Source organism: Trachypithecus francoisi, unplaced genomic scaffold (genome assembly GCF_009764315.1).
Source record: "Trachypithecus francoisi isolate TF-2019V2 unplaced genomic scaffold, Tfra_2.0 Lachesis_group15, whole genome shotgun sequence".
Lineage (NCBI taxonomy): Eukaryota > Metazoa > Chordata > Mammalia > Primates > Cercopithecidae > Trachypithecus > Trachypithecus francoisi.
In genome coordinates, this window is record NW_022681460.1 from 113,834,895 (window position 1) to 113,857,275 (window position 22,381).

Genomic DNA, 22,381 nt, shown 5'->3' on the forward strand with positions numbered 1-22,381 from the left:
GCACTGGAGGCTCGCAGCTCCACCTGTCAGCTGGTGGTTCCCAGCACGGGAACGCACCACCTTCCCGCTGGTGGGATCAGCTGCCCTGTCCCAGTGCCAGGAGGCCTTCAGGCACAGCTGCACCCAGGCGGCCTGGCTGCCCCAAGCTACAAGACCAGTTGCCCCAAAACCTGTTTCCCCAAGAGGGACACGGGATGAGGAACTCATGACCACGGGCCACCCTCCGAGAGACGGGAAGGTGCCCACGGGGTGGGGACACGACAGGTGTCACCTCTCCTACGGACTCTGAATCCACGGGGTGGGGCCAGCCCTCCTCGACTGACTTGTGGGGGCTCACAAGAGACCCCCTTGTCAGATGAGGAAACAGCCTTGAGAGGGGACAGCATCGAGTGTCCTCAGCCAGCAAGGGGCCCTGCTCCCTGTAAGAATTGAAGAAAGAGGAGAGAAACACGAAGGGCAGCCTCACAGTCAACAGGGACAGTTTTATTTTAAGCAAACTGGAGAGGGGCGGCTGAGTGAGGTCAGAGCCACACGCTCTTAGAGACTAAGAGTTTTAAGGATTGAGGGCAGGAGAGCGTATCAGAGACTTGGAGTGCTTCTGTGACTCTTAGTTGTGCCTCTCTGGGAGGGATAGTTGTGTGTCTGTTCCCATACATCTTCCTGCAGCTGCAGGCATACGGCGTACCCCGTCTGCTTTTAGCTTCCCTGTCTTAGTGCCCCTGAAGGGAAAGGAAGGTGGTTTTAAGGGCTACTGTTTTACTGGGACCCGTTGTATGAGGGTGAAGTTTGGCAGTTACCCAAGAGACTTTCCCTCCACCTCCCTCTGTGCTCAGCCTGCCTTATCTGCTTTTTGGCTGCTTGTAGTTAGAAGAGAAGTGATGTCCTTGAAATGCAGGAGGCTGGAAAGGGAGCTGGAGCTGAAAGTGGTGGTGTTTGTCTGAGAGGAGGGTGCTCCTGTTCCATCACTCCCACTCCCCGTATGAGACTCAAGTCCTCCTACGAGTCCTCGATGTCCCCATCTGGGGCTGTCGGTGCAGGTCCCCTGGTCTGCGGGTGCCTCACTATCGTGGAATCTGAGTTTCATCTGCAGAGGGAGGAGCAGACGACAGTGCGGGTGTGACCTCAGGAGACCCAGCCCAGCTCCCCACGGACCCACCCCAGCCCCAATTCAGCTCCCCACGGACTCACCCCAGCCCCAGTCCAGCTCCCCATGGACTCACCTCCGGTCCCAGTTCCCTGTGCTCTCCGTCCATCCAGCACTGACACTGTCCCTGCAGGTCCGTCCATCCCACCTCCCGACTCCCCTGGGCCTGCTGGTCACTGAGGCCTCCAGCCAACCTCCTCCCCTTCTGAGCCCCAGGAACCCCTGCCTGTCCCCCAACTGCCAACACAGGGCCAATCCAGGGCTCCCCCTGCCCCCACCCTGCCTGGGACCAGCCTGGTTTGGGGCTGACTCTGCACACCGAGGCCATATCCACCTGAACTCCTTCCAGGCAGCATCCCCAGGGGAACAGGCAGGGGTGGCCCAGACCGCTCCTGCTCACGACCCTGCTCCTCATCCATTCTCTGGACAGACTCCCCAGAGGCCTCCACCTGCCCCATCCTGGTTCCATGAACGAGGCCCACAAGATGGGACCCTCAGGAGCCCAGGAAGTGAGGGGATGGGGTGATGGGGGACACCAGGGATGAGGGTGGGGCAGGGACACAGGAGACACCAGGGCTGACGGTGAAGAAGAGATTCGGGACACCAGGGCTGGAGGAACCCAGGGACACACGTGACGCCAGGGCTGGGGTGTGCAGAGGGCTCTGGCACCCCTGCATCAGGGGCTCTGGTCCCTCCTCCTAGGAACGCTCCGATTGGGTCAGGCCTGGGAGCGGACCAGTCGGCACCGTGGGGATGCGAGTGCTTTGATTGGCTAACACCGGGCCCATGAGGGCGAGTCCTGGGCACCCTGCCCCGATCCTGGCCCCTCACCTGGGGTGCTGCAGGGCTGGGTCCCAGGGGAGGTGGATGGACCTGTGGGGCCTGCCCCAGAGCCTCTCAGGAAGCGTCGCATCCTACCTCTGCCGTCCAGCAGCAAAAAGTTGAACTCTAGTCATGCCCAACCAGCAACATATAAAAACGGTAACAGAACCCACAATTCAGGAAAACAGTGGAAAGGACCCTCTATGCTCAAGAAGGTTCCACCCAGTTCAGAATGAAAACGCAAAATAAATCTGGCGATCATTGGGTAACTCCAGTTTACCGGGGTTTCTGAGACATGGGAGCCGGCATCGCAGGGAGGTGGTGTCCTGGGGACTTGGAGGGGATGCTGTGGCCGGGATGTCCGTCCAGGGCCCTAGGACGGTGCCCTTCGACCTCGCGGAGATTCTGCCTGGGAATGTGGAGTGAGTGAGTGAGGGCCAGCAGGGCTGCCTGGCCTCTGTGGAGGTTCCTAGCTGGGGCCCTGGGATCCAGGGGGAAGGACCTTGTGCCAGACGGCCGTGCTGTCCAGCCCTGGCCAGGGGGCAGGGAGCTGTGTTCTGGGTCCTGTTCTGCCCTGGCCGGGGCATGAGGCAGGGAGCTGTGTTCTGGGTCCTGTCCTGCCCTGGCCGGGGCGGGGGTGGGCGTGGGGCTGGGAGCTGTGTTCTGGGTCCTGTCCTGCCAGTGTGGGGTGGAGCCCAGGCATCGGGGTCACTTCTTCCTGGTACTGCAGGTCACTGTCCTAGAGCAGGACCCCAAATGAGAAGGGTCAGAGGACCTCTGAGATACCTAGAGGAGGTGCCCTGGTGATGTCCAGAGAGCCTCCGCCAGTCAGAGCCAGCCCTTGGTGGGGCACCGGGTGGGGAGTGGGGCTGGCCACCCCCAGTCGGTGCGCTGCCCTGGAGGAAAGGCTGGACCAGAGGGTGGGCCTCCGGGACGTCCTATGCGTACAGGTTTCTGGTCACCGTCTCCTGATGGGTGGTCAGGCAACGCTCCCCCCATGCCTCAGTCTCCCCACATCAAAGAGGAGATCTCTGACCTAGAGGGTCTCAGCCGGACCCTCCATCCTGACCTGTGATTTGGATCTGGGGAAGAGGGCAGGAAAGTCCCGGGCACTGCCCAGGGCCCCTAATCAGTTGGGTCATCAGGCTGGGGTGGCCAGGGCGGTTAGGAAGGGCCAGTTCAGGCCGGGCCAGGAGACGGTCCCCATCTGATCTGCCGAGCGAGCACGGGACCTGCTGCCGGATGTGGGGACAGGGACGTCTCAAAGGATGGCTGTCACGGGAGCCTGAGCTGTCTCCACAGGGCTGCTGGGCCTGGAAGCATTTCTGTGTCTTTTCTTCCTTTAAAATACACTTATTATTTTAGAACAGGTTTCGATTTATGGAAAAGTTTCGAAGATAGTATAAAAGAGCCATCCGCGTGCCCTGGGCCCACTTCCCATTCTTCCTCAGGAAAAGGCTCATTGGCCGTAATGAACGAGCCAGCAGGATTCGTTATGTTAACTAAAGCCTAGAGCTTACTTGGATTTCCTTACTCCCCTAACCTCCCGTTCCTGTCCCAGGACCTCGCCCCGGATCCTCCTGTCTCCTCCGGCTCCTCTTGGCTGTGACAATTCTCTGGCTTCCCTTGCTTTCGATGACCTTGACCGTTGAGGAGGGTTGGTCAGCGATTTTGTAGAGTGCCAGCCAATGGGGATTTTATGACGTTTTTCTCAGGCTTAGCCTGAGGTCGTGGGTTTTGGGAGGAAGGGCACAGAGGCGAAGTGCCTTCCTGCCCGTGTGGTGGGGCCGCGTGGAGTCGCGTGGGGTCGCGAGCCGTCAACCTGATTTACCACCGGCTCAGGCATAGCTGGTTCCTCACTGTGCAGCCCCTCCCTGTTGGCCTCAGTGCTGCAGTGTTTGGAAGGAAGTCCTCTGACTAGCCAGGTGGGTGTTGGGGGTTCTGCTGTGCTCCACCTCCATGAGAGGGGAGGGCTGTGACATTATTTTGAACTCTGCATGGAAATTTGTCTCTTCCCCCCATTTATTTTATTTATTTATTTATTTATTTTTGAGACAGAGTCTCGCTCTGTTGCCCAGGCTGGAGTGCAGTGGTGCGATCTCAGCTCACTGCAAACTCCACCTCCCGGGTTCATGTCATTCTCCTGCCTCAGCCTCCGGACTGGCTGGGACTACAGATGCCCGTCACCACACCCTGCTAATGTTTTGTATTTTTAGTAGAGACGGGGTTTGACCGTGTTAGCCAGGATGGTCTCAATGTCCTGACCTCGTGATCCCTCCGCCTTGGCCTCCCAAAGTGCTGGGATTACAGGTGTGAGCCACACTGCACCTGGTCTCTTCCCCCCACTGTTTACTTCTTCAACTATTTATTTATATCGGCATTGACTCATGGATATTTAGTTTTTATTTATCTATCTTATTTTATTTGTTTTTTGAGACAGAGTCTCACACCGTTGCCCAGGCTGGCGTGCAATGGCGCGATCTCGGCTCACTGCAACCTCCACCTTCTGGGTTCAAGCGCACACTCACGCATATGCAATGCATGCACACACTTGATCCACGCACACTCACATGTCCACACATGCACACTCATACACACACTTCGTCCATGCACACTTACACATGCATTCATACGCACACACACGTGTGCACACACACGCACACACATGCACATACTAGATCCATGCACTCACACATGCACTCACATGCATGCACATGTGTGCACACACACTCATATACATGCACATATGCACACACGAATGCTCACACGCAAATAAGGACACACACATTCACACTCACACATGTACACACACTTGTGCGTGCACACACATATGCCCGCACATGCATGTACTTGGTCCACGCACACTCACATGTGCACTCAAGCACACACGTGTGCACACTCGCATGCACATATGTACACACAGAAATGTTCACATGCACACATGAACACACATGCACACATTCACACTCACACATGCACACACATACACGCGTATGCACACCCTTACACATGCACACACACACTGACACGCACACACTCCCACATACACATCCACACGGCCGTCTCTATAATGAAAACCACGAGCTCTCACGGCGCCTCAGCTCTGGTTCCACCCCACAGGGCTTACTCTGCATTTCTCCTCTCCCATCGGGCCGCCTTCTCCAGCAGTGGGAAGCTGGTTCCACCCCCAATTCATTGATCTCATCAATCCCCCGTGTGCCCCCCACTCTGGGCCAGTGTGGCTGTGGCGCCCCAGGTCCACCCTGGGACCCGCCCCACGCGAGGCTTTAGGACCAAATCTATTGGAGGGAAAGGGAAGGGGTGGGGCGGAGATGTGAGCAGAGCTTGACTGTTTAGAAAGCTTCTGGCCGTTTCCGTGGGTGTGCAGTGGGCACTCCCTGAGGTTTCACTCTGCAGTTCCCCAACGAAAGCCACCTGATGAGCCAGGCTGGGCACAGAGCGTGGGGGTGCTGGAGCCCGGAAACTGGGCCCCCCACTTGCCAGTGCTTGCCTTCTCTGCCCTCAGGGTGACTCGGGAGGGCCTCTGGTCTGCCAGGCGCATGGTTTCTGAGGGCAGGTTGGTGTCATGAGCTGGGTCAAGAGCTACAGCTTCCTGGACTGGTCAGGGGTCTACACCCTCCTCTCTGCCTGTGCGAGCCGACCCCAGCATCGGGGGCTCAGGCGGCTCCCCAGCTCCCCTTCCGGAGGGCTTCTTCCCCCTCCCCCAACTTGTCCTCCTCTTGGCTGTCTCCTGCGTCTGGTGGCTAAGCGATCTCTGGGCCAGCCTCAGTGGCTCTTCCTCCCCCAACCTCTGACCCTTGGCCCCTGACCTGCATGAGGCCCTCCAGCTCCCTCCTCCCAGGGGAGTGGAGGACAATGGCCACAGGCTAGGCCTGGAGGGAGACCCCGCTCCAGGCCTGCACAGCCTGGGCTCGCACCCCAGTACAGTCTCTTCTCCCCGTGGGGAAACTGAGGCAGAGAGGGCGCAATTACCTGCTACGGTCACACGCAGGGCCTATTCCAGCCCTGGAAGTTCCCCTCCCCTCCCCTCCCCGCACCTGCCCTGCCCCCTCCCCTCCCCGCACCTGCCCTGCCCCCTCCCCGCACCTGCCCTGCCCCCTCCCCGCCCCCACACCGCCCTCCCACAAACGCCCCGGCTTCCTCCCAGCACCTGCCTCGGCCGCGCCCGGGCTCCGCTTTGCATGGTCAGGGGCCCCTCTGGTGGAGACTCGGGGAAGTGCAGCGCTCCGGAGGGAGAGAGACGTCTGATCGCTGCCCAGAAAATCCAGGTTTCACACACCCTGGAATAAGGGACTTAGCAGGGCTGCCAGATACAAAACCAATACGCAAAAGTATTATTTTATTACTAAATGCCAGCCATGAATATTGGAAGATCAACACGAACATCAATACCCTTTACTACACAATAAAAAAATCAAACACCAGGAATACATTTAATAGAAGGCATGCAAGATCTCTGCACCAAAAAAGACAAATCTTGCTGGAAGGAAATTTCAAAGCCCTCCGTAGGTGCAGCGACAGGAACACGGGCCATTTTCATCACCCTAGAGTGTTTCCTCACCTCTCGGTCACCTGCCTGAAGGGGCGGGGAGCAGACAACCTAGGGTGATACATCTTGCTTTGGGCCATGGTTACACAAGTTTGGAATCATCACAATTTATTGAACTGGACATTTCAGGTCTGTGCATTCTGTTTACTTAATTTTCTCTCAATAAAAAATATATCTATACATTCAGTTCCCACTCGGACATACGAAGGGATTGGAAGGCATCAAGCCCATCCTCACAACCACATCGGAAACGCTGGGCGAAATGAAACGCAGCTGAACAGCCATCTGAGAACTGGGCTCACAGGCAAAGCACTGCCCCCAAACCGGACAGACCGGTGGCCACTCGGGAGGCTGAGGTGGGAGGATCGCTTGAGCCTGGGAGGTTGAAGCTTCAGTGAGCTAGGATTGCACCACTGCATTCCAGCCTGGGCAACAGAGCAAGACTCCATCTCAAAAAAAAAAAAAAAAAATTAAAAACCTCTGCTCTAAAGAAACGTTGTTAAGAGAATGAAAAGACAAGCCACAGACTGGGAGAATATCTTTGCAAAACTCGTATCTGATAAAGGATGATTATCCAGAATATACCAAGAACTCTGAAAGTCAACATTAAAGAGAACAAGAAACCCGGCCGGGCACATAGTCACACCTGTCATCCCAGCATAAGCAACCCGGCCGGGTGCGGTGGCTCATGCCGGTCATCTCAGCACGGTTGGAGGCTGAGGCAGGCAGATCACGAGGTTGAGGTCAGGAGATCAAGACCAGCCTGGCCAACATGGTGAAACTCTGTCTCTACCAAAAATATAAAAATTAACTAGGCATGGTGGTGCATGCCTGTAATTCCAGCTACTCCGGAGGTTGAGGCAGGAGGATCCCTTGAACCAGGGAGTTGGAGGTTGTGGCGAGCCAAGATCGTGCCACTGCACTCCAGCCTGGTGACAGAGCAAGACTCCGTCTCAAAATAAATAAATAAATAAAAGCAACGAGCTATCAAGCCTTGAAAAGACATAGAGGGGCCTTAAGTGTGAAAAAAGTGAAAAAAGCCAGTCGGAAAAAGTTAACAGTGTATCATCTATGGTGGATAAATCAAAACTTCAGAGACAATGAAAATCTCCATAGGTTGCAGGGATTGTGGAGGGGAGAGGCAATGGAGCGCGAGATTGTGAGGGCAGTGGATGTATTCTGCATAATACAGTAATGGTGGACACGTGACTTGTGCAATTGCCACGCACGACCCTCAGAACACAATGTACAACAGAGTAAACCCTCATGTAAACTGTGGGCGTTAGTTAGTAATAATGTATCAATATTGCTCATCAGCTGTAACAATGCACCACACTATTGCAAAATGTTAATCACAGGAAACTCTGTGTGTGTGTGGTGGGGTGTGGGGTTATACTATCTGTACTATCTGCCTAGTTGTCTGTAAACTTAAAACTGCTCTAAAAAATAAAGTGTATGGGCTGGGCGTGGTGGCTCATGCCTCTAATCCCAGCACTTTGGGAGGCTGAGGCGGGTGTCAGGAGATCGAGACCATTCTGGCTAACACAGTCAAACCCATTCTCTACTAAAAATACAAAAAACTAGCCAGGTGTGGTGGTGGGCACCTGTAGTCCCAGCTACTTGGGAGGCCGAGGCAGGAGACTGGCATGAACCTGGGAGGCGGAGCTTGCAGTGAGCCGAGATGGTGCCACTGCACTCCAGCCTGGGCAACAGAGTGAGACTCTGTCTCAAAAAATAATAATAATAATAATAAATAAAGTGTATGAATTCCAAAACGCCATACAACTTCATGTACAATTTCACCTTGGAACAACCTGCTTAAATTTAGTCTCCCCTGAATCCTCCTGTTACTGTAGCACACATCACACCTGTGTGTATTCCATAAACCACACAATACCTGCACTTGCTTTACTGTTGTTGCTTCAAACTGTCAATTCTCTTTCCAATATTTTTTGAGAGAGAAAACTGTCTTATGCACTCACAGCTGTTACCATTTCCAGAGCTTGCCTTCCCTTAGTTTAGGTCTAGATTTTCATCTCTTATCTTCTTTCTGCAGAATTTCCTTTCACATTTTTTTTTTTTTTTTTTGAGACGGAGTCTTGCTCTGTCCCCCAGGCTGGAGTGCAGTGGCCGGATCTCAGCTCACTGCAAGCTCTGCCTCCCAGGTTCACGCCATTCTCCTGCCTCAGCCTCCTGAGTAGCTGGCACTACAGGCGCCCACCACCATGCCCAGCTAATTTTTTGTATTTTCAGTAGAGACGGGATTTGACCGTGTTAGCCGGGATGGTCTCGATCTCCTGACCTTGTGATCCACCCACCTCAGCCTCCCAAAGTGCTGGGATTACAGGTGTGAGCCAGCATGCCTGGCCATGACTGATTTTTTTTTATTGGAGGGTCAACCTTTTTCATGCCTACTTTTTTTTTTTTTTTTCTTTGTTAAGACAGAGTCTCGCTTTGTTGCCAGACTGGAGTGCAGTGGCACAATCTCGGCTCACTGCAACCTCTGACTCCCTGGTTCAAGCGATTCTCCTGCCTCAGTCTCCCGAGTAGCTGGGATTACACGCATGTGCCACCACACCTGGCTAATTTTTATGTTTTTAGTAGAGACGGGGTTTCACCATGTGGGCCAGGATGGTCTCGATCTCCTGACCTCATGATCTGCCCACCTTGGCCTCCCAAAGTGCTGGGATGACAGGCGTGAGCCACTGTGCCCGGCCGCCTGCTTGTTTTTGACCAGCCCCCACGTCTCGTGAACACTCTCCGGAGTGTTGCGTGCTGGATGTGTTAGATTCCTTGACATCATTTTGGGATGTGTTCTCACAGGCAGTTAAGTTACTTGCAATCATTTGGTTCCGTCTGCAGTTTGCTTTTCAACTTTGTGAGGGTGGGTCCAGAGAAGCCTTCAGTTTTGGGAGTATTTTCCCCCCAGTACCCTTCGATACCCTTCTGAGGACTCTCCAGTGCCAGCCTCTGACAAGGTTTCTACACTGGGCTGGTGGGGACACGCGGTATTCCCAGCTCTGCGTGCACTCCCGGACTCCTCTGCCCATCTTCTCTGGTGGTTCTTGTTTCTGACGTGACTTCTGCGTCTCTGCATCTCCGGCACTGGGCCAAGGACGCCAGGGGGACCACCCTGCGGATGCCTCCGGGCATCTGTGCCGTTCTCTCCTCTCCAGTTTTCTGCCTCATGAGCCCTTGCTGCCTGGGCCTCTCCACATGCCAGTGTCCATCTCCCCAGCCCAGCAAGCTCCTGGGGCTGAGTTTCCCATTGCTGCACTGAGTCCGGACATGTCACTGTCGTCTAACCCGGCTCCCCACCCTTCTCTCGGGGACATTGCCCCGTGTGGCCTCTTTCTCAGCGTCTGTCAATGGCCTGGACCCCAGCCCTGCAGCACCCCAGGTGAGGGGCCGGGATCGGGGCAGGGTGCCCAGGACTCGCCCTCATGGGCCCAGTGTTAGCCAATCAAAGCACTCGCATTCCCACGGTGCCGACTGGTCCGCTCCCAGGCCTGACCCAATCGGAGCGTTCCTAGGAGGAGGGACCAGAGCCCTTGACGCGGGGGTGCCAGAGCCCTCTGCACACCCCAGCCCTGGCGTCACGTGTGTCCCTGGGTTCCTCCAGCCCTGGTGTCTCCTGGAGTGTCCCTGCCCCACCCTCATCCCTGGTGTCCCCCATCACCCCATCCCCTCACTTCCTGGGCTCCTGAGGGTCCCATCTTGTGGGCCTCGTTCATGGAAGCAGGATGGGGCAGGTGGAGGCCTCTGGGGAGTTTGTCCAGAGAATGGATGAGGAGCAGGGTCGTGAGCAGGAGCGGTCTGGGCCACCCCTGCCTGTTCCCCTGGCGATGCTGCCTGGAAGGAGTTCAGGTGGATATGGCCTCGGTGTGCAGAGTCAGCCCCAAACCAGGCTGGTCCCAGGCAGGGTGGTGGCAGGGGGAGCCCTGGAGTGGCTGTTGGGGGTCAACCCCCTGTGTTGGGGGTTGGGGGGCAGGCAGGGGTTCCTAGGGCTCAGAAGGGGAGGAGGTTGGCTGGAGGTCTCAGTGACCAGCAGGCCCAGGGGAGTCGGGAGGTGGGATGGACGGACCTGCAGCGACAGTGTCAGTGCTGGATGGACGGAGAGCACAGGGAGCTGGGACCGGGGGTGAGACCATGGGGAGCTGGGTCTGGGCTGGAGGTGAGTCCGTGGGGACCTGGGTCTGGGCTGGAGGTGAGTCCGTGGGGAGCTGGGCTGGGTCTCCTGGGGTCGCACCCCATTCCCGTCTACTCCCTCTGCGGATGAAGCTCAGATCCCATGATAATGAGGCACCTGCAGACCAGGGGACCTGCACGGACAGCCCCAGAGGTGGACACTGAGGACTTGTAGGAGGACTTGCGTCTCATACCAGGGGTGGAGAGCAGGGCCCCTTGCTGGCTGAGGACACTCGATGCTGTCCCCTCTCAAGGCTGTTTCCTCATCTGACAAGGGGGTCTCTTGTGAGCTCCCCCCAAGTGAGTCGAGGAGGGCTGGCCCCACCCCGTGGATTCAGAGTCCGTAGGAGAGGTGACACCTGTCGTGTCCCCACCCCGTGGGCACCTTCCCGTCTCTCGGAGGGTGGCCCATGGTCATGAGTTCCTCATCCCGTGTCCCTCTTGGGGAAACAGGTTTTGGGGCAACTGGTCTTGTAGCTTGGGGCAGCCAGGCCGCCTGGGTGCAGCTGTGCCTGAAGGCCTCCTGGCACTGGGACAGGGCAGCTGATCCCACCAGCGGGAAGTTGGTGCGTTCCCGTGCTGGGAACCACCAGCTGACAGGTGGAGCTGCGAGCCTCCAGTGCTCAGCCCTCGGCGGGGCCTGCCTGGCAGCCCCACACACAGAGGGCATGAGGGTGGCGGGGGCACGTGTTACATGGGGGCCCTGGGTCTGAGTCATCCACTTCCTCCGTATCTGGATGGGAGGGTGCAGCACCCCTCCTCCACCCCATCCTGATCTGGAAGGATAAAAGGGGAGGGGAAAGCCTGCTGGGTAGAAGGAACAGGGAGCGGCCAGGGTAAGTCCCCACTCTCAGAAACCTGACATCAGCGTCACCTGGAGCAGAGTGGCCCAGCCTCAGACTCAGAGCACCAAGACCCAGGCCCCCCGTCCCAGCTCCATTCTTCACCCCACAATCTGCAGCCCCCAGCCCTTCCCCGTGAGCTCCGGCCAGGCCCACGATGCTCCTCCTTGCTCCCCAGATGCTGAACCTGCTGTTGCTGGCGCTGCCCGTCCTGGTGAGCCCGGCCCACACGGCCCCTGGTGAGTCCCAGCCGGGGTCCACCCTGCCCCTCACCACATTCCACAGGCCAGGGCCTGGGTGGGTTCTGGGGAGGCCGGGCTGGCCCCCACACAGGGAAGGACTGGGTTCAGGTGGGGGGCTGCTTCCTGGTCCTGAGCAGGCTCCTGCCCCAGCCCTGGGCCAGGGCCTGCAGCGAGTGGGCATCGTCGGGGGGCAGGAGGCCCCCGGGAGCAAGTGGCCCTGAGATTCCACGGCCAGTACTGGATGCACTTCTGTGGGGGCTCCCTCATCCACCCCCAGTGGGTGCTGACCGCGGCGCACTGCGTGGGACTGTGAGTCTCCCGGGGCCTGGTGGGGTGGGCGAGGGCCGGATGTGTGCCCTGGCTCCCGGGTGCTCCTGGAGGCTGCCCAGGGCCCTGAGTGGGAGCCTCCGCTGGCCAGGGACGTCAAGGATCTGGCCGACCTCAGGGTGCAGCTGCGGGAGCAGCACCTCTACTACCAGGACCAGCTGCTGTCGGTCAGCAGGATCATCGTGCACCCGCAGTTCTACACCGTCCAGACTGGGGCGGACATTGCTCTGCTGGAGCTGGAGGAGCCCGTGAACGTCTCCAGCCATGTCCACACGGTCACCCTGCCCCCTGCCTCGGAGACCTTCCCCCCGGGGACGCCATGCTGGGTCACCGGCTGGGGCGACGTGGACAATGATGGTGGGGCTGGAGACAGTGGGAAGTGGGTGCTGGGTCTTAGCCACAGTCCAGTCCCTGGGCTCCCTCTGGGCTCTGGGTGGGGGTTGCCGGGCCCCCTCCTGAGTCTGCACCCTCTTTCCCACCTGCAGAGCCCCTCCCACCGCCATTTCCCCTGAAGCAGGTGAAGGTCCCCATAATGAAAAACCACATTTGTGATGCAAAATACCACTCTGGCCTCTACACGGGAGACGACGTCCGCATCGTCCGTGACGACATGCTGTGTGCCGGGAACAGCCGGAGGGACTCCTGCCAGGTGGGCTCTGCGTGTTCCCCACCCCGCACCACAGCCCCCATGCCCGGGCCTGGCCGGTGAGCACTGACCCCTGCCCTTCGCAGGGTGACTCCGGAGGGCCCCTGGTCTGCAAGGTGAATGGCACCTGGCTGCAGGCGGGCGTGGTCAGCTGGGGCGAGGGCTGTGCCCAGCCCAACCGGCCCGGCATCTACACCCGCGTCACCTACTACTTGGACTGGATCCACCGCTACGTCCCCGAGAAGCCCTGAGCCAGGCCTGTATCACCCGGGTCAGCGCCTCCTGTCCAAAACACCACTGCTTCCGACCCAGGTGGCTACTGTCCCCCACACTTTCCCTGCCCCGTCCTGAGTGCCCCTTCCTGTCCTGAGTCCCCTGCTCTGTCCCGAGCCCCTTCCCCTGTCCTGAGGACCCTTCCCCATCCTGAGCCCCCTCCTCTGTCCTAAGCCTGACCCCTGCACTGGGCCCTCCGGCCCTCCCCTGCCCGGGTAGCTGGTGGTGGGCGCTAATCCTTCTGAGTGCTGGACTTCATTAAAGTGCATGAAAATCACTGGTGTGGGTTGCTGCGTTTCTGGTTGTGGATGTCACTGGGGGAGGAGGCGTCCAGGTGTGCTGGGGACAGCTGCCGGAGCTGCGGGTTCCCGGCCTCCAAGGCACAGCCGTTCACTGTGGGATGGGGTCTCCTGGGCAGCCCTGGTCCCCGGAGCTGGCTTCTCCCCACACAATGCATCCAGCATTCAGGTCACACAGAGCTACTCTGGCAATTTAAAGATGATTGTAAAGGACAGCCAGGTCCCCACAACTGGGTCAAGAGAGAACATGGTCACCAGGAGCCCTGGGGCTGCCCGTCACGAGCCCCTACCCCGTGCTTCTCACAAGGTCTTCTCCCGGCCCCTCTGTCCAACGCTTTTGCTTTGCCCAGTTGTTTGCTTTGAGACAGGATTTCACTCTGTCATCCAGGCTGAAGTGCAGTGGTGTCATCAGGGCTCACTGCAGCCTTGAACTCCTGGGCTCAAGCGATCCTCCCATCTTGGCCTCCCGTGTAGCTGGGATTACAGACGCCTGCCACCACGCCCGGCTAATTTTTGTATTTTCAGTAGAGATGGGGTTTCACCATGTTGGCCAGGCTGGTCTCGGACTCCGGATCTCAAAGTGATCCGCCTGCCTCGGCCTCCCAAAGTACTGGGATGACAGGCGTGAGCCACCGCACCCGGCCTGAGTTTCAGATTTTCAAATTGATTTTGAGGTGTTTCTCTACATCAATACGTGAGCCCTTTGCGTCTGGCGAGTGTCGCATTTTATCCCAGGCTCTTGTTTGCATTTTATATCTGAACATGATTATACTCATACATGAAATGTGGGGCTAGGCTATTCTGGTTGAAAAAAACTCTCTAAAAGAACATTCACTCTTTCCTTCCAACTGTCAGATGCACAGATGTGCATTTAGTCTGCCGGATCTCTGCAAATGACCTCTGTCCTCGCAAGGGGTGGACTCGACTCCCAGTGCCCGGTTCAGTCCCACGTGACCTCTGTCTCTGCAGCCCCTGGAGGGCGGGGACAGAGGGGCACCAGGAGCCCATCCCTGGGCTTCTGTCCTGCAGGCCCAGCATCTTGTTTATGATCGATCTGGAACTCCGGCCCTCCTTCCTCCCTCTGGCCCATCCCACCTTCTAGGGATCACAGGGACAGCACGGGGTGACTCCCAGTGAGCACTTCCACACGCCCAGCGGCGGTTTTGCCGGGTGGGAGTCGGAGGCATGAGACCCGAAGGGAAGCAACATGGCCCCTCAGGACAGGGTTTCCGGTGTAAGGGAAGGTGGACAGTAGCGGCCGCTCACTAGGTGGAGGGGGGGGCAGGCTCCGGTCCCAGAGCTTCCCAAATTAGATCCAAGATTCCCAGGAAGCTCACTGAAGCTCAGCCCAGTGACACTGGTGGACGTGAACGTCAGCTTCAGCAGGAAGGGTCTCTCAGGACGTGGCAGGCAGGCCGCTGGCCAGGGCTGCAGCCACCTGCGTTTTGACTGGGATGGGGGGACCTGCTCCAAGGCCACCCACATGGCTGCTGACAGGAGGCCCTGGGTCCCTGTCCCCGGGGGTGTGAGGGGGAGGGCGAGTGGGGGGGACAGGGTTCCCACTGAGGGGACATTGCCCAGGTGGCCAGGTTACTGCAGACAGAAGCAACCCCAGGTCTCCCAGGGCCCTGGGCTACAGGAGAGCCCACCATGCCGGGGGCCATAGCCAGGGCCAGGCCCCCTCCCTGTTCCTCAGTTGGCTCTCCTGTCCGACAGTGGGGAAAGGCACCACGTCACAGGAATTTGGGGCTCACGGGATGGTGCGTGGAGCTTCCTTCTCTCAGCAGACCTGGAATCTGGGTGCTGTGGAACACTCTGCTGGGAGTGGCGTGCTGGGCACAGGCAGAGAGACAGGGTCCCCAGTGCTGCAGGTGAATTGAGTTGGGACGGGTGAGGGCCCTGAAGTCCCCACCTGTGGGGACCTGGGGACAGCCCCGGAGGTCAGGACTAGAGGACCTGGTTCCATGAAGACCCTGCCCCTCAGGCTCCCTCCCCACTGGATGACATCGCCCTGGGTAGGGGTGCCCTGGGCCAGGGATTGGTGGCTCAGATCCTGCTCCCTTGTGTGGGGTGGGACTGTCCTGCCTCCCCCAAGGCAACCCCTCCAGGTGTGCCCCTGCTGTCAGGTGTGCGGCTCCCATGAGGGAGGACGGTGCCCGGTCGTGGGTGCACTGCTGGCTCTGTGTGCGAAGGGAGAGGCTGATGTTGTCCTTATTCGTCACCAAGAAAAACATTGAAGCTACAGTTCGGAGCCTTGGCTACCCCGTGCTGGCATGCAGGAGGCCAAGTCTGTGCCCAGGAGGCCACACCCTGGTGGGTGGTCAGGTAACTCCACCCCCGTGCCTCAGTTCCCCACATCAAACAGGGGATCCCTGACCTAGAGGGTCTCAGGCGGACCCTCCAGCCTGGCCTGTGATTTGGATCTGGGGAGGGGGGCAGGAAAGTCCCGGGCACTGCCCAGGGCCCCTAATCAGCTGGGTCATCAGGCTGGGGCGGCCAGGACGGTTAGGAAGGGCCAGTCCAGGCCGGGCCAGGAGACGGTCCCCATCTGATCTGCCGAGCGAGCACGGGACCTGCTGCCGGATGTGGGGACAGGGACGTCTCAAAGGGTGGTTGTCACGAGGGCCTGAGCTGTCTCCATGGGGCTGCTGGGCCTTGACTGGGACCCTCCTAAGGAACCCCGAGGACTGGGCTCCCAGAGGATGAAGGAGAGGGGGCCAGTGTGCTCTGAGGAAACCAGGGCGGGCTTCTTGGAGGGGCGGCACTGATAGGAACACTTACCTCTCCCTCAGCCCTGGCCCCGGAGCAGAGAGAGGGTGAGGAGTGGCGCTTGCTTTCTGCCCTTCACCACTGTGCCTTTGGGCCTTGCTGGCCACTTGGTGCCAGGGCTGTGGCATCCACAAGGGGATAAACAGAGATGACGACCCTTCTTAGAAGATGTGCAGAAGGAACAGGTGGGGCCGTCTGTGGAGCTCCCGCCTCCTCCCTCCTCCCGCCCTGCCTGACAGCAGGTGTGTGGCCACTCCTACCCCCCACGCCCAGCAGGTCCAAGGGTCAGGCGGGCCCTCCTCCTTCTCCCTACAGTGGGCAGACACCATGGCCTTCGGGGCCCGTGGCCTCCTGCTGTTCCTGGCTGTGCCCGGTGGGTGACCTGGCCTGGGTATGAGGATGGGAGGGCATCTGCTTCCTGCCTGGACCCCTGGTGGGGGTGAAGCTGGGGGCTCGCCTGAGGGAGGAACATGCTGAGCCCCCACCCTGTGGGGCCCCGTGTCTCCCCTGAAGAGACTGCACCCCTGGCTGGGGGCCCGGCCGTCCGTGCCTGGGGACAGAGGCAAGAGGGAGGTGCGGGTGGGAGTTGGGGGTGCCGGGAGTCCCAGGACCCAGAATACTGGTGATTTCTCTCCTGAGCAGGACTTGGAGGGTGGGAAAAAGGCCCAGGCCTGAGGCCAAACTCCCAGCCTCCAGCTGCCGTTTATGGCTCGCGGCTGGTTCCAATCAGTCCTGGGTCAGTGAGACAGCGGCTGACCCAGCCTCACCAGGCCGGGCCCCTCCGCTTAGGGCCAGGGCCCACCCCAGTGTCACCCTGAGGCCTGGCAGGTGTGTGGCAGGGGCCTCTGGAGCCTGCACACCCCTCCCCTCGGCAGCCCCCCTCCATCCTGGGCCCTCCGTCTCTTTCCCGTAGGTGTGTCCCTCAGGGCTTTGCAGCCAGGTACGTCTCCAACAGGTGTGGGGTGTGGGGGTGGGTGCAGGCAAGGCCTGGCAGGGGGGCCTCGGAGACGACCCTCTCCTTCCCTGGGGGTCCCACTGGGGAGGCCATAGTTTGTCAGGTGGTTTCTGCTGACATCTCTCGGTTGAGGGAGGCTGGCTGGGGTCTGCGGCAGGGGCTGGGCTGTCTCCCCCACCACTGCGGTCAGTTTGTTCCTTGGCAGATGCTTTGAGGCCATAAAAACAACCTGGCCCTCCTTGAACTTCCCCCCCGCAGGGTCCCCACTGCGGCCCAGGAACCAGCTGGGGGCTTTGCTGTGCAGGAGAGCCCAGGCCCCACCCCCAGACCCACTCCCTATCTGTAAATATCTACGTCTGTCTACATCCCAGCTTCCCTTCCGTTCAGCCGAGTGACCACATTCCATTGCCAGCAAAATTATCCAGCTCAGGCGGCCCCAGGTGTGGCCGGTGGGCCTCAAGCCGACTTCCTAATTTCTTTTTAATTTACTGAGGTGAAGTTCACAGAAGATAAACTTACATTATCAAGCGTCCAATTCAGAGACCCTGAGCACCTTGGACAGTGCGTGTACCCCCCAGTTCTATCCAGCTCCGAACATCTCCACCTCCCCTGAAGGAAAACTGCCCACCAGGCAGCCACTCCCGGCATCCTGGGCCTTCTCGGGGGGCTCCACCGTTCTCTGAGCCTCTTTCTAGCTGCCCGGGAGCCCTGGTTAGCTTGTGGAGCTCGGCACTTAGAAGCCGCAGCCTGCGCACCAGGCGCGTGCACAGCCGCCAGGGTGCCATTTCTGCTGCACCCGCGATGCTTGTGGGGAAAGGCCGGCAGACGGGGGAGCTGAACAGGGAAGTCCCTGAGAAGGCAGGTGTGGTCAGGGAAGGCTTCCTGGAGGAAGCACAGTGGGCTTCTTGGGATCCCCACCAGCCACCCCTTCCTCCTTCAACTTAGGGTGTGGCCAGCCGCAGCATTCGGGTGCAGGAGGCCGGATCGTGGGGGGCCACGCGGCCCGGGCCGGCGCATGGCCATGGCAGGCCAGCCTCCGCCTGCGGAGGGTGCACGTGTGTGGCGGGTCCCTGATCAGCCCCCAGTGGGTGCTCACGGCTGCCCACTGCTTCTCCGGGTGAGTGTCCGGCTGGGCAGGGGCAGCCTGAACGTCCAGGCCTGAGTGGGGCCTACGCCAGCGCACAGGCCTCCACTGGGTCTGGACTCACTCTGAGGCTCGGGAACTCTGGGCCCGTTTCCTTCCAGTGGAAAGGGAGGGGCTGGCTGCCCCCTCTGTGAGGTTCTGCCATCTTGGCTGGCCTCTAGAGACCTACAGCTCCCTCCCGCGCCCCCGCCGCTGTCTCTTCATGTGAAACTGAGCTTGCAATCTGCCTCCTGACCAGTCCCTGCTGGTCTCGGGTGTGCTGCTGGCTTTTCCGGGGGCTGGCAGGAACCCCAAGGGGCTGCCGTGGTCCTTGGACCCTGGAGGGCGAGGCCACTGCCCAGGCTGTGTGTATCCCGAGCCCAGGAAGGAAGAGCTGGGCTTTGGATGCCCGCAGGGGTGGGGTCTGGGCAGGGCTGATGCTGACCTCCGGCCTTTGCAGCCAGCCCCTCAGGGCACAGATGCCCGCAACACCCACCCACCTTCCCTCCCAGGTCCCTGAACTCTTCCGATTACCAGGTGCACCTGGGGGAGCTGGAGATCACTCTGTCTCCCCACTTCTCCACCGTGAGGCAGATCATCGTGCACTCCAGCCCCTCAGGACCGCCGGGGTCCAGCGGGGACATCGCCCTGGTGCAACTCAGTGTCCCCGTGACCCTCTCCAGCCGGATCCTGCCCGTCTGCCTCCCGGAGGCCTCAGATGACTTCTGCCCTGGGAGCCGGTGCTGGGTGACTGGCTGGGGCTACACGCGGGAGGGAGGTGAGAAGCCTGCGTGGGGATGCTGGGATGGAGGGAGGCAAGGGCAGCTGGAAGAGAACTGGTTTGAGGGACGCTGATGCCACCACCTGCTCCTGGTGGCCTCCACACCCGGCCAAGGCCGTCCCCGTTGCCTGTCCCTTTTCAAAGCCTATCGTGTGGGTCCAGAGCAGCGGCCAAACATCAGATCACGTGCCATGACGAGGGTCACAGTGGCACTGGACTTGTGTCTGGCAAGGTCTCCCATCCCCCCAGGGCAGGGCCTGGTGCTCCAACCCTCCCTGAAACCTGTCTCCCCCGCCCCAGAGCCTCTGCCACCCCCGTACAGCCTTCAGGAGGTAGCAGTCTCCATGGTGGACACAGAGACCTGCCGCCGGGACTACCCTGGCCCTGGGGGCAGCATCCTTCAGCCCGACATGCTGTGTGCCCAGGGCCCCGGGGATGCCTGCCAGGTGAGCCCGCCAGGCCGAGACAGAGGATGGGGGCGGGTGCAGCCCGGGGAGGGGCTCCCCACCTTCTCAGCTCCCAACACTCGCCTTCTCTGTCCTCAGGATGACTCTGGGGGGCCTCTGGTCTGCCAGGTGAACGGTGCCTGGGTGCAGGCTGGCATTGTGAGCTGGGGTGAGGGCTGCAGCCGCCCCAACAAGCCAGGGGTCTACACCCGTGTCCCCGCCTACGTGAGCTGGATCCGCCGCCACACCACAGCCTCAGGGGGCTCAGGGTCTGGGTACCCCAGGCTTGCCCTCCTGGCTGGCTTCTTCCTCCCCGGCCTCTTCCTTCTGCTAGTCTCCTGCGTCCTGCTGGCCAAGTGCCTGCTGCGCCCGTCTGGGGATGGCGCTCCCTTCCCCGCCCCTGACTGACGGCAGGAATCCAAGTGCATTTCTTAAATAAGTTACTATTTATTCCGCTCCGCCCCCTCCCTCTCCTTTGAGAAGCTGAGTCTTCTGCATCCGATTATTGCAACATTTAACCTGAATGTAAAAGCACACAGAACAAAGGTGTCAACGGGAATCTCGCGGCCAAAGCCCCCAGAGGGAGGGGAGGCCCGATTTGCGTCGGCTCCTTAGTGATGTGATGTCACCATCTCCCAGAGTCACAGGATGCTTCTGGGAAGGCCCGAGCGGAACGGAAAGGGTGGTGGCTGGAAGGGGAGGGTGGTGAGGGCGTGACAGGCGGACAAGAACTCAGACTGTGAGTGAAGGTGGCGTTGGGCCGTGGTGGCCGCACCTGCTGCCGGCAGGGGGCCAGTCCCCCAGTGAGTGTCCTGTAACAATGCGTGACCTGAGAGGATGCAGCCTGGTGCCTTCCCCTCTCTGGCGGGTGCCTGGTCTTCGTCCCACAAACGCAGCTTCTCTCACGACGGGACGCTGACCCAGCCGCCCGCACAGCCTCAGCTGGCAGCAAAACTCCCAAGAACCCCGAACCAGAACGGACAGGGGCTCGGGGGGCCCAGGAGCCACTCCTGCTTCACTGGGCAGAGAACCAGGGCCTGGGCTGTCATTCTCCCCGGGCCTCTCTGCTCACGACAGGACCCAAGTCAGGGTCCACGCACGGCTCCGACTGGGCCACCACCCCAACGGGGCCCCCAGACCCCGGTGCCAAAGCCCTGTGCGGCACCAAGCCCCGAGCTACACGGGGTCATCTGTACCATCCCCTGGGGCAGGGGTGGCTGAGGGGGACCCTGGTTTCTCCAGAGGACACTGGGGGACTGTGAGGTACAGCCCCTGCCTCTTCTCTGGGGGGTCACTGACGGGCACGGGAGGCTCTGTTTCCGGGGGTTCCAAGGGCACTGTGGCCCCTGAAGAGGAAGCTCTGGGTTCTGGGATCACGCTGTGGCTACCGTCCAAGAAAGGGTCTCCACTGGGGCCCCCGAGGTCCAGCGGCTCGAAGGCAAAGCTGGGGACGGTCAGGTGCTCGGCCCGGCAGGAGGCCTGGCCCCAGCGCTCCCCCTTGGCCGCAGGGTCCCCTCCGGTGCCTGAGCCCTCTGTGGGCTCCAGGGAGTCCCGGTGAGGGGTGGCCTCACAGGACGGGGTTCTGCGCCTCAGGGTGGTGCTGCCGCCCTCCGCTGCGGGGGGCCGCGCGGAGCCCTCATCCTCCGCAGGGGGTTCCACCGAGATGCAGGGGGGGCTCATCTTCTTCTTTCTGCGCGCACCCAGAGAGGGCTCGGCCTCGGGGCCCCAGGTCTTGGCCTCCCCAGGCTCCCCGCTGCCCAGCTCCGCCGAGGGCCGCCACTGCTCGTCCGCCCGGCCCGGCTTGTCCAGGAAGCCCTGAGCGTCCACGCTGTAGAGCCTGCGCAGGTCCCGCTCGCCGCCGGCCACTGGAGAGGCTTCGGGGCCCTGGGGCTCAGCCGCGGGCTGCCAGGGGCAGGCGGAGCTGGTGATGTGGCTGACCTCCTCGTCGGCTGGGTCCGAGGCCTCGGCCTCCTCTCCGCCCGGGGCTGTCGTCCGGCTGGAGAGACAGCGCTGTCCGAAGGTGTGCTTCCGGGTGCGGATGCTGGCGGGCCGTGGGGAGCGTGGGGGAGACTGCAGGGAGCCCCCCTGGGACACCGGCCTCACCAGGGTTTTCTCGCCAGTCTCCACAGGGTCCAGGGTGTCCCTAGGGCCGTCAATCTGCCCTTCCAAGGAGTCGGCGCGCACAGCCTCCTGTGGGGCGCGGAGGCAAAGTGAGGAGCAGGAACCTGGGAGAGCCCTATCGGTGGCCAGGGCCCGGGGACCCCTCACCATCCAGGTCCTGGAGAGGCGAAAGTGGGCAGGTGCCCTGGGTGGCTCCTGACCCTCGACACGGGGCTGGAAGCCACTGGTGTGGACATCCCAGTCTCACTCCTGACCTGTGAGGCTCCTGGGGAAAGCCTGTACCCGCTGCTCTGCAGGCAAAGATGCCATGGCCCCCAGGGGCACAGAGCTGACGCTGAGGCCACCTCCCCACCCCGGGACACCAGCAGCCCAGCTGGGCACCCCAGGAGGGGGCTCTCCTAACTGCTCCCACATGGTACGGGGGTATTGCACGGGGCAGTAAGAGGCAGGGAGAGGCAGGAAGAGGAGCCGAGGCTGCAAGTGGGTGAGGCTGGGACATCTGAGCACAAGCCAGGACCGGAGAAGCCGCTGTCTGCCCACCATGGGACACATGCCCACATGGGGCCCGGGACATCGCCGTCTGCCTGTCATGGGGTGGGCCTGAGAAACTGCTGTGTGCCCACCGTGGGGCCTGACGCTGTGGGTCCAAGAAGACTCCGGTCCCCGTAGCCAGGAGCTCCGTAGTCACAGGCTCACAGGCCTGAAGCCCACCCGGTCCCAATGCTCCGAGATCCACCAAGCAGCAGGCAGAAAACTTCGGAGCCGCAAGGACCCAGTGCCGCCCTCCCTGGCCCTTGTCCTCATCTGCTGGTCCTTCAGACGAGAGGAGGCGT

At 60.5% G+C, this 22,381-nt stretch overlaps 3 protein-coding genes across 7 annotated transcripts in view; 2 read left to right on the forward strand and 1 right to left on the reverse strand.

Annotated features, from left to right (window-relative positions):
- The first annotated feature begins 11,603 nt into the window (after positions 1 to 11,603).
- On the forward strand, positions 11,604 to 13,331 carry LOC117097870 (tryptase beta-2-like). The gene is given in 6 exon segments (XM_033236308.1): positions 11,604 to 11,805; positions 11,959 to 12,024; positions 12,027 to 12,117; positions 12,227 to 12,492; positions 12,621 to 12,784; positions 12,868 to 13,331. Coding segments are annotated over 6 exon segments (834 nt in total). The 5' UTR covers positions 11,604 to 11,723; the 3' UTR covers positions 13,033 to 13,331.
- A 3,080-nt stretch (positions 13,332 to 16,411) lies between these two features.
- Positions 16,412 to 19,972, forward strand: TPSG1 (tryptase gamma 1). 2 transcript variants are annotated; one of them, XM_033236314.1, is made up of 6 exons: positions 16,412 to 16,495; positions 17,036 to 17,062; positions 18,023 to 18,194; positions 18,713 to 18,978; positions 19,282 to 19,427; positions 19,527 to 19,972. In XM_033236314.1, exons 1-6 carry the CDS (start codon positions 16,450 to 16,452, stop codon positions 19,833 to 19,835), a joined length of 966 nt encoding a protein of 321 aa, XP_033092205.1. In that variant the 5' UTR covers positions 16,412 to 16,449; the 3' UTR covers positions 19,836 to 19,972. The 2 variants fall into 2 exon arrangements, with proteins under 2 accessions (XP_033092205.1, XP_033092204.1); XM_033236313.1 differs by having other exon boundaries at positions 19,231 to 19,427; positions 19,527 to 19,861.
- CACNA1H (calcium voltage-gated channel subunit alpha1 H) overlaps positions 19,851 to 22,381 on the reverse strand; it is a 67,304-nt gene continuing 64,773 nt past the window's right edge. For all 4 annotated transcript variants that reach the window (XM_033236312.1, XM_033236311.1, XM_033236310.1 and 1 more), the window contains one exon: positions 19,851 to 21,617. In XM_033236312.1, coding sequence (XP_033092203.1) covers positions 20,604 to 21,617 — 1,014 coding nt within the window. In that variant the 3' untranslated portion in view covers positions 19,851 to 20,603. The remainder of the gene's footprint in view (positions 21,618 to 22,381) is intronic.